General features: G+C 36.9%; 2 protein-coding genes across 2 annotated transcripts; one reads left to right on the top strand and one right to left on the bottom strand.

Annotated features, from left to right (window-relative positions):
• Window positions 1-3,619: 3,619 nt before the first annotated feature.
• On the bottom strand, window positions 3,620-6,039 carry LOC120297761 (40S ribosomal protein S23). The gene is made up of 4 exons (XM_039320765.1): window positions 5,884-6,039; window positions 5,124-5,283; window positions 3,966-4,086; window positions 3,620-3,811 (listed from the first exon to the last, which is right to left on the bottom strand). The coding sequence occupies exons 1-4, from the start codon at window positions 5,885-5,887 to the stop codon at window positions 3,665-3,667; spliced, it is 432 nt and encodes a 143-aa protein (XP_039176699.1). The 5' UTR covers window positions 5,888-6,039; the 3' UTR covers window positions 3,620-3,664.
• Window positions 6,040-6,297: 258 nt separating this feature from the next.
• Window positions 6,298-10,275, top strand: RPS23 (ribosomal protein S23). The gene is made up of 4 exons (XM_039320766.1): window positions 6,298-6,441; window positions 8,254-8,413; window positions 9,355-9,475; window positions 10,085-10,275. Exons 1-4 carry the CDS (start codon window positions 6,438-6,440, stop codon window positions 10,229-10,231), a joined length of 432 nt encoding a protein of 143 aa, XP_039176700.1. The 5' UTR covers window positions 6,298-6,437; the 3' UTR covers window positions 10,232-10,275.
• The last annotated feature ends 872 nt before the right edge of the window (window positions 10,276-11,147 follow it).

Below are 11,147 nucleotides of genomic sequence, written 5' to 3'. Positions count from 1 at the left end.
GGAATTAAAATATAACTCGTGGGATCACTGGATTGTTTAGCTATATTTTTTCTACTTTGGAGATTATTGGGAGGAATTTTTTTCATAAAAGTGGGTTTTTAAAACGAATACAAACAATTGGATATATCTCCCTACACAAAACAACTGAATAGCAAAGTATTTCAGAAAGGGGCAATGCAAAGGTTATTTCTATATTCTGTTCATGGACCAGGGCAGGGGTCAACTGGCTGGCTGTTGAATTCTGGGAGTTGAAGTCCACAGGTCTTAAAGTTGCCAAGGTTAGGGACCCCTGGAATAGGGCAGCTGGCACTTGAATAGCTTCACTTTCACTTTCCGTGATCCATTTGCATCCTTGTCTAGTAAACAAAAGCTTTCTATGCCCTCCCGTTATAATCTGTCCGTGCACATCGCCTATGAGAAAAATGAAATAGGACAATATATCTGAGCTTGCCAAGATGTTAAAATCAACGTCTCTCCCTCCCTCCCTTTCTCATATATGGCCATCTAACAATTTACATTATTAATCAATATATATTTGGATGAGATTCAGAAAATACCATCTGAAAAATGATATTTGTTTCCGAGTTAGTTACCGCTTGCCAGTGTGAATGGTTATGGAGACCAATCAAATTTAACCTGACAAAACAATTATTTGATAAGTCTCACAATAAAATCCTAGATGAGAAAAAGAGAACATATTAGCATCTGATGACAAACCAGCTTAAAAAGAAAATACTTTTAAAAAAAAGAAGATATTTTTTTAAAAAGAAAATATTTTTTTAAAAAAGAAAATTCTTTTTAAAAAAGAAAATACAGTAAAACTATTATTAATTTTGTGTTTCCAGACCTTTGTGAGAATAAACCTGCCTTGTTCATAGAAATTTGAGAAGACTGTGCCAGGTGTTGTGTTTCATTTGTTGTTTTCACACTTACCTCCATTACTAAACACTCAAGAAACATTTTGCCTTTGTAATACAATAAGACATGATGAAATCTAAATTTTCATGTCATAACTCTAATGATTTCATAATACTTCATTGCCCCTCTGGTGATTTATACTGCTTTCACAGAAAACAGAACACATAATACCCATCAAAACTGAAATAATAAAAAGGCTGCCTTCGTTATTAATATTTTGACACAGTGACGATTGGATGATTCTAGAATGCTTCTAAATGCTTCTAAATGCCTACTGGGAAAATAATTGATACCATCAGAAATCCAACTGAAGATTTTATCATATTTTAAAAAATGACATACTTTTGGAGGCTTTATAGACCATACTCAAGACTTTGGAAGTCTCTTATCACCCCAGAACCATTGGTTGTGGTTTAATAATTTAATCTCTGTTGAGATAGGCAGTTACCCTTTAAGTAAGATATGAAATACCAGCAATATTGGGACCAAACTATAAATTCATTTTTCCTTCCTTCCTTTCCCTTTTTTTTTCCTTTCTCTTTTGTCCAAACGTGTTGTATTTAGAAAATTTGGCAGTTTTATTGCCAATTGAATATAAAAATACTTATCAAAATGTCTTCATTTTAAGACATTAAATCATTAATCCAGTCATATTTAATAACCTGCTTGAAATTCCATGGACGTCATGTGGATTATACTGTAGAAAGCAGATTGAGAACTACTGCCCTATGCAAATTCCAAATTAAGTTAAAATGGAAGTAAAAAACCAAATATTTTCCAGGAGAAAACTATCATGAGCATACAGGATGAATGTGAAACAGACTGTGAAAGACCAAGAAAGAAAGCATACTGGATGTCAGAACAGATGATGGAAATTGCATAGAAGGGAAGCTAAAGTTTAAAAAAGTAAAGGAACATGACAAAAGAATTTCAGAGAGTTGCTAGAACAGCGGTTCTCAACCTATGGGTCGCGACCCCATTTGGGGTCGAACGACCATTTTACGGGGGTTGCCAAATAACGTGATCCGCCATTTTTCTCCCTCAGGGGCGCCGCCGCGCATGCGCGCCGCGCATGGGGGCGCGTCCGTGTGACGGGGGTCGCCATCATACAAAGGTTGAGAATCGCTGTGCTAGAATAAACAAAAACAATATCACATTATAACACTGAAGATGGAAAGACTTGGAAAAAACAAGAAGTCTTCCAAAAGAACACAGAAATAAGGAGGTTCCAGCTTAAAGTGATATACTAAAGAATGCCAATGGAAAGAAAGAAAGAAAGAAAGAAAGAAAGAAAGAAAGAAAGAAAGAAAGAAAGAAAGAAAGAAAGAAAGAAAGAAAGAAAGAAAGAAAGAAAATAATAATAATTTATGGTGAAATATAGTCTGAATTCCCAGGAGGGATGGGCTGCATTCCAGAGGACCAAGAAACAGCTAAGTTTAGATAGTTTGGTTGGGAGAGTCAAGATAGCTCCTCCCTAAAAGTACTCTGAGTACATCTTTAATTATGCAAATAGTTACTTTAGTTTGACAAGATTTCTGTCTATAGTGAGGAAAAATAAAGGAAACTTAGATGTAACTCTGCATGCCTTTCTTGGTTTTTGGAGCCTGACACTATCACGCAATATTCACATACTAACAAAATAATACATAGGATCTCCAACACAGGCTGTAACCCTACATGAGAAAAGATATTCAAGCTCTTTTTAGAAAAGGCCAAGGAACAAGTTATATTTTTGCTGATGCGAGGTAGGTGAAAAAGCCAAAGAGAAAAGATATTCAAGCTCTTTTTAGAAAAGGCCAAGGAACAAGTTACATTTTTGCTGATGCGAGGTAGGTGAAAAAGCCAAAGAATACTAAAAAGAAGTCAATATATGCTTTATTGGTTATAGAAAAGCCTTTGATTGTGTTGAGTCTAGCTGTGGAATGTCCCTGGGAAAATAGGAATCCCAAAACATCTTGTACAAAATCCATCTACAAGATAGGAAACCACAGTATATATATGACAAAATAGCCTGGCTACAGGTTTGGCCAGTCACTCTCTCTTACCCCAACAATCTCATAGGGTTGTTGGGTGGGGAAAATAGGAGTATCAGATGTGTTTGCCATCTTGTAATATACAAATAATAGACATGGGATAAAATAATCTGAACATAACAAAAAAAGAGACAAGGCTACATGGGTAGTCTTTCAGTTATGACTATTTTGAAGTTAGAATGGCACTTATGGGGTCAAAGGCTATCAATTTTCCTTTAAATTCCAACTATGTCTTCTGCCTAATATTTTAAATTCTTTTTTTCCCCTCACATGCAAAGATGTCCAACAGGGTATACAAGCCTCTGGAAACTGCTATGGAAAGTTTAAAAGACAGATTTCATTTACTTAAATAAATGGTTTATTCTGTTTACCCTTACATGTCCCTTGTTACATTACTACATCAAAGAAAATATACTTTTCTTAGTAATCAGCATTACAAAATAAACGTTAAAATTTTCATTTTCTTGATTCAAAATGGACCCTATTTAGAACAGAAGCTGTACTCACATTGATGTAAACTAATGAAAATCTCCTGAGCTCGGCAGGATTTTCTTACAAGGAAAGCAACTCTGGGATATTGTGTAAGAATAAAGTCAAAAGCATCATGAAAAATTTACACAGACACACATTCTGGGCCATTTTATGAAAGACTCATCAGGGAAACATTATTAAAGCAAAAATGTTTATTAGATCCATTCACAGCATCACAGGAATTATGATCTGGGTCTCTCCTTCTTGCCTTTATACAAGGCTAGTAGAGAAACATTGGCTACTTTAACTACTTTGAAGCGAACTCCAGGAATGTCACCAACAGCATGACCCTTCCGACCAAAGCCAGCAACCAGAACTTCATCGTTTTCCTAGTTTAAAACAAGACAGCAATTAATATTTGATGACAAAAGCATGATCGTACTTTTACAATTTTCAGTTCTAAGGAAAAAAAACTGATTTAGTTTCAGTTAATAATTTTCCACCTTCAATTAGGTGCCGTATTATATTCATCAATGTATTTACCTCAATAAAATTCAAACAGCCATCATTGGGAACAAAAGCTGTAATCTTCTTGCCATTCTTGATAAGCTGAACTCGAACACACTTCCTAATGGCAGAATTCGGCTGTTTAGCCTCTACACCACTGAAATATGAATTGAACAATACAGACGCTATTATAATACATTTCTAAAGTACAATAATAATGCTTAGCATCTAATTATACAATCTTCATATTCTGAATTCATAATCTTAAGATCATAAAACCATATGATATTTGGGGTTGTCTTCCCATATGCAAATGACAATCAAAACTAAGGCACAATTTACAGCTAGTCCTGTTTACGTAAGAACACAGCAAAATCCAGGCATCTCTGTATCTCTTTATTATTTTCCATGGATCTTACTCCAAGTAAGTGTGCATAACACTGAAACGTTAATTTTACTTATTGTAAGAAAAAACTGGACAATTATGTAAGTAATAACACAGATAAGCATACAGATAAAACCCATGGATCTCAACAAGACAAACTGAAGTCTCTCTGAGTTCCATGGGCTTGTTTCTAAGTAAGTAGAAACATATAGAACAGTATCCTTAGGCAAATAACTGGCTGTTATATGCTTCATAAAATAAAAACAAAAGAAACTTAGCATTTAAAAAGATGCAAAAGATGGATTAAGGTTGTTATAGGTAAACCAGTTCTCAAAGCATGGTCTGGGGGCCCTGAGAGTCTTTTCAGGAGATTGGCAAAATCAAGTATTTTAAAATCATTCCATTTTAATTTCTAATACACGAAATGCAGAAATAACTGATACAAACCAAAGCTTGTTGGAGTCCTCAATCATTCTCAAGAATGTAAAGGTTCCTGAGACCAAAATGCTTATTATTCTATATCAAACAGTAATTTCTAATTTTAATAATTGGAGCAGAGAAATCATTCAGAGCTGTGCTAGGATAACAACCTTGAAGATCTTTCTCTTACCGGTAAATTGTAAGTTTTATTATGGACTTTTTGAAGTTGTAGATACAAGAACATTCCCATTCCAACAACCAATACAAATTGTCTTTCTCTAAGGCCGCAATTCATACGGAGAATTGGGAATACCCAAGCACCTCTAACAGCAATAGTTCAATTATAAATAATTCCACACACTAGTTAATAATTGTGAGATCTCACTTACACTTTTTCCAGGACAATTCCCTTAGCATGGGAAGCTCCCCCAAAAGGGTTGGCTTTCAGAGCAGTACCCAGATGGGCCTTCTTATATTGTTTGTCATGCCACTTCTGTTCACGACGGTGACTGCGCAGCTTCCTGGCTGTACGAAGTCCACGACACTTGCCTAGGAAAGAAAGTTTAGAGATGAGAAGAAGAATTTTCCCTGGATTTCATCCGAAGGACTTCATTTCAATAGGTCTTACTACTGATTTATTTTCGTTAAACTTTCACGCTGTTTTTATTCTTGGATCCATCGACGACTCTTGATATTTTGGTGACATTTATTGTGGTGACAAACAAACAACTTGCAGTCAGATCTACTTAATAGGATAGGATTTCTTGAGGTAAAAAACCAAGGCTGCAAACTAAATTTTATAGGTTTTAAAAAGCGGCCCAAAGCCACAGAAAACTCCTTCTGAGCCCTGCCAGGAAACTGAAAAGGCGTGTGCAGGGAAATCGAACTGGACTCGAAGGAGACTTCCGCAAACTAATTGGCGCTTTAAAAAAAGAAAATCTGACCGAAGAGAGCAGCATCGAGGCAGACAATAAAGAGGACAGTTTCAATTATATATATATTCCTACTGTATACATATATCTATGCTTGGGAACCCAACCAAATGGGATAGTAACTTTCCCCTAAAGCGTGCCGGCCCCCCTATGCAGACACCCAGACATATAAGGACCGTTTATACCGCGCGCCCCAAAAGCTACAGGTTCCGCTCACCCATCGCGCGGCCGCGTCCCGAGCCGAAGACGACAAAAAAGACCCACAATCCTTTGCGGAGGATCTACGTAACAGTGGCAAAGCCCCCACGTAGATGTGGTGCCCTGCGCCTGACTCGCCGGGTTTTACACTCTCTTCTGTTAAGAGAAAAGAAAGGGCGAACGACAGCGTGGGCGTGGGAGGGTGAGCGAGAAGAAAAACATTACAACGCCGCTCACATGTGATCCTAATAAATTAGAAACGCCTCAAAGATACACACACACAGAAACACATTCCCACAGAATCCGGATTTCTATCTTCGCAAAGAAAGCCAGCCTAACCGGCTAAAATCTTTCGAAGGTGGTTGGGAATCTACTGTTTCTAGGCTTGAGCGAATGAGACTCTATCAGAAAAGGAGCGGCTGCCAAATAAATTCCCCACAATGCACCGCGCCTCAACTATCTTTCTTGGAGCAGGATCTCAGTTAGACAGCTTTTTCCCGAAAAGAAGGGGGGTCCTCGAGGCCGGTGCATTCTGGGCTTTCTTTTTCCTCCTCGGGATCCGCGGGCGACACGATGGGTGAGGTGTTCCGGCTGAACGGAGGGGTGAAAAGGGCCGCATTGTGGCTGAGGGATCTTGGCGGGCGGAAAAAAGCATCCCCCCCCCGCCGCCGTCCGTTCAGAGCAATCGTTACTCAATTTTTTAAGCACCACGAGGGGCCTCCTTGTGGGTTCCTAACATTAGTCCCTCGTGTTATTAATTCATAGAGCTCCCTGATACGAGATAACAGCGATGGTATATTTAAAAAGTCGGCCAGCAGGATTTGCCTGAGGATGCATTGAAATCCAAATTCCATCTTCCCCGACAAGCTTTGCCAAAGTTGTGCTCGTTAGGGGATATGGGAGTTCAAACTTAACAGGCTTGAAGAGCATGACATAGAGCCAATGTTTCCTTCTGTGGTAACTTCGTGGTGTTGATGAGACTACAGCCAGCATGACCACTCCTGAGAATTTGGGGAATAAAAGTCTATACCAGGGATCTTCATACTTGGCCCTTTTATGACTTGTGGACTTCCACTCCCAGAATTCCTCAGCCATCGTGCCTGAATGATTTTTACATCATATTTGGTTTACATAGATTTACTTACAAAAACTATCATTTTAATGTTTAATTTCCCATTTATTCTGCAATGAATAATGATATAAATTCCCATTTGTTACTAGGTGTATTATAAATAGAAAATTAAAATAAATTGGGAACATGCTATGAAAAGAAACCAGACTGAAACTTAAGAAATCGTGATATATATTATGTGCATTTGTATGCACACACACAAAGAGGGGAACACAGGACATTGGAGCAATAATAGAATAGAGCTGGAAGGGACCTAGGGGGTCTTCTAGTCCAGCCCCCCCTCCCCCGCTTAAGCAGGAGAACCTACACCATCTCAGACAGGTGATTGTATGGTCTTTTCTTAAAGATCTCCAGTGATGGGGTGCCCATGATTTCTGGGGGTAAGCTGTTCCACTGATTGATTGTCCACGCGGTCAGGAAGTTTCTCCTTAAATCCAGGTTGCTTCTCTCCTTGATCAGTTTCCAACCATTGTTACTTGTCCTTCCCTCTGGTGCTCTGGTGAACAACCTGACCCCTTCTGCCCCTCAAATACTGAAACACTGTTATCATGTCTCCCCTATTTCTTTCCTTTAAACTACTCAAACCCAAGTCACACAGCCGTTCTTCATATGTTTTAGCCTCCAAGCCTTTGATCATCTTAGCTGCTCTTTGAATTTTTTCTAAACTCTCAACATCTTTTTTGTGGTGTGGTGACCAAAATTGGCTGCAGTATTCCAGGTGTGGTCTTACTAAGGTTTTATAAAGCAGTACTAATACTTCGCATGATCTTGATTCTATGCCTCTGTTTATACAATCCAGGATTGTATTAGCTTTTCTGGTTGCTGCTGCACACTGCTGGCTCATAGTCAACTGGTCATCCACTAGGATTCCAAGATCCCTCTCACAGTTACTGCTTTTAAGCCAGGTCCTGCCCAATCTGTATTCGTGCTTTTGTTTTTTCCTGCCTAAGTGTAGGATTTTGCTTTTTTGGATAGGGCCCATTGTTCGAGTTTGTCAAGATCTTTTTGGATCTTCCAAATTTTGTTTATAAGGCTTTAGCATAAAGTATCTCATTTTCAGTATAATCAGTTGCTTAAATTTGTGCAAAAAACATCCTGGATATAGTATCAGAAAATACTGTAAAATATTAGTGCAATTTTGAGTAGATTAAAAAAAATGAATCTTAGAAATCCTACTTAAATAGGGAAAGTTGATGAAGGTCCAGTTTTACAGACTTAATTGTAATTCCTAATAACTTTTATCACACCCTTTTCTAGGCAAGTGTCGTGGACTTCGTACAGCCAGGAAGCTGCGCAGTCACCGTCGTGAACAGAAATGGCATGACAAGCAATATAAGAAGGCCCATTTGGGTACTGCTTTGAAAGCCAATCCTTTTGGGGGAGCTTCTCATGCCAAAGGAATTGTTCTGGAAAAAGTGTGAGTTTCACTAGGAATTAATTGAATCTTAATTTTGACTGAAGAGATTTACCCTATTTCTTTTAAGGTGTATTGTACTGTTTAGCAGAACTGATAGATGGATTAAGTGCAGTTGTGTGACTGAATAACATTTCTAATACATTCCTGTTAACTAGCATTTAGGCAAATATTGGGGATATTTGCTCTTTTAGTTTTGTAATCATGGCAATATTTTAGGAAAAATATTTTTGAAAGTATTAATGTATTTTGTTAAGAATAAAAATAGCATCAAATACTGGAAAATTTTCTTTAATTTCTGATCTTCTGAGTAAAGTGAAATTTGATACTGGGTTTTGTTGAAGACTTAAATTACATTAGGCATTACTTGTTCCATGGACTTGCTTGTTGAGGCTGGTTTGCAATTTGCTGTTTGTGTCATAAGCGAGACTCTGGGTTTTCATTATTGTTTTTATTTGAAAAATATGGAATTGGCATTTTGGTTACTTTCTAACTCAGCGAATTTCAGTTTTTTTCTTGTATGCAGCCCATCAATATGAGGACTTGAACTAAGCTCAGTTTTACAAAGATAGAAAATCTTCATTCAGTTAGGGAATACTTTTGATCTGTCTTAAAACCTCATGGAGGGAATGGAAAATATAGCAGTTTCTGCTGCACTTCTGTGTGCTTTCCTTCCTTAAAAATTTGGTCCAGAAATTTGAGGAACTATCTGGAACATTGGAAGATATACAGAGAAGAAAGCTGCAAAGATCATCTCCCCTTTATGCTTGCTAGATTGGTTCTGAACTCTTTAAGAAATGTTCCCACTAATGGAAGAGAAGCTGAATCTGACCCATGTCTAAAATGTGGAAAGTGGTGGGAATATGCCTTTATTAAATAAAATGTTTTTCTATTCTAGCCAAGAAGATGTGTAGCTTATGTTAAAAAAATTATTTTCATTTTAGTGGTGTAGAGGCTAAGCAGCCAAATTCTGCTATTAGAAAGTGTGTCCGAGTCCAGCTCATCAAGAATGGGAAGAAAATAACAGCTTTTGTTCCCAATGACGGTTGCTTGAACTTCATTGAGGTGAATAATTAATCTTTGCTCTATAAAACAGTAGGAAATAGTAATGTATTTTTGCAATAATTATGACTGAGATTTTCTATAAAATATTTCATATGTGATCATGTTGCAGGAAAATATTTGCGCAGAAAATTCTCAAAAATTGCAGGGAGGTGCTTACCTAAAAATGTCCTATCTATAAAAATACAAGGATCAAATAATCTCCTTTTTTTCTTATACACACACAAACCTAAAATACAACCTAATATATACATATAAAGAGGGTAAAATCAAGAGAAGAAAAATCATTAGCTGCCTGTATATGAAAGGGAATGATGGACCCTTGCAATAAAACATTGTCCAGAAGCTTGGTATTGTGGTCAATTATTGGGAGATGAATTTGGACCATGAACTTGGTTTTCTAGTATTCGGATTTTTCTCAAGAAAAGAAAAACATTTTAGGAAATTAGGGTTTTCTTTTTTCTTGTTCTTTTTCTGTGTTGCTTCTCAGCTTCTTAAAAAGAAGTAATATATTTTGTTTGGCAAAGTGAGCCAAGGTTGTTGTGCATATGTTTATTAAATTTTGATTGAATGACATTAACTGTTATTTGTTCATTCTTCATTGAATTTTAGGAGAACGATGAGGTTCTGGTTGCTGGCTTTGGTCGAAAAGGACATGCTGTTGGTGACATTCCTGGAGTTCGTTTCAAGGTTGTCAAAGTGGCAAACGTTTCCTTGTTAGCCTTGTACAAAGGCAAAAAGGAGAGACCCAGATCATAAATTTTATTTTGCTGTTAAGATAATAAACAACCATTTGCTCCTAAGAAATGGCCATCACTTTTATTATGCTGGATTTTGTAGTTTGGACATTATGCCTTTTACATAAATGACAGACTCAATAGTTATAATAATTAGGTTGATCTGGACATTTTTATATTGGATCTGGATTTGTAGTACAATACTAGAGTGGTACATTAGTCGTTGATCACAACCTAGGAGGCCCAGTTCAAATTCATCACAATCATGGAAGCTCACTGGAGGACTTTTTGCCAGTCATGATTTTACAATCAACCTCTATCAAAGAGTTGTCATGGGAATTGGAGCTTGGAATACTTTTAGTTCCTGAAGGAAAAATAAGATAAAAATGTAACAATCATTTTAAAGTTGATGAGATATGCTTGAAATACATTTTATTCTAGTTTTCTAAATTGGATCCTTTTTATTAGTCTCAGGATTATATTTGTTCCCATCATTTGGTAATGGGAAGATATTTAAGCTCCAGCATAAAGGTATACATGGATACAGGGATACATGAAGGACCAATGAAGCTATAGGCAACCATTTGCTTTGGGGGGAGGGAGGTATGTGTGAAATGCAAAATATGTTTTATTTCAGAAATTGAAGAAAATGTTGTGTCCAGAAATTCTGTCAAATCATAGATCAATTACATTTTGGGAGAAGCAAATGAAACAGTTTTTCATATCCTTTATTTCATCAGGAACAAAATCCAAAACAGTTTTAGATAACAGGAGAAATAGTTGAAATATCTTCTTTGCCTGCAAAAATCTGAACAACCTTAAGTTGGCACAAACACCCTATTCTTTGGAGTCAGCTCACAGAGTGGAAGAAATGAGTAAATGTAATAAAAATAGGGAATAGAAATGTCTAGTTTACACAAAGTAACTAGGTTCATACC

This window comes from Crotalus tigris, unplaced genomic scaffold (assembly GCF_016545835.1).
Source record: "Crotalus tigris isolate CLP2741 ecotype Arizona unplaced genomic scaffold, ASM1654583v1 scf7180000023687.2574627, whole genome shotgun sequence".
NCBI classification, from domain to species: Eukaryota; Metazoa; Chordata; class Lepidosauria; order Squamata; family Viperidae; genus Crotalus; species Crotalus tigris.
Note: the sequence above shows the minus strand (reverse complement) of the source record. Positions and strands in the feature narration are given on the sequence as shown.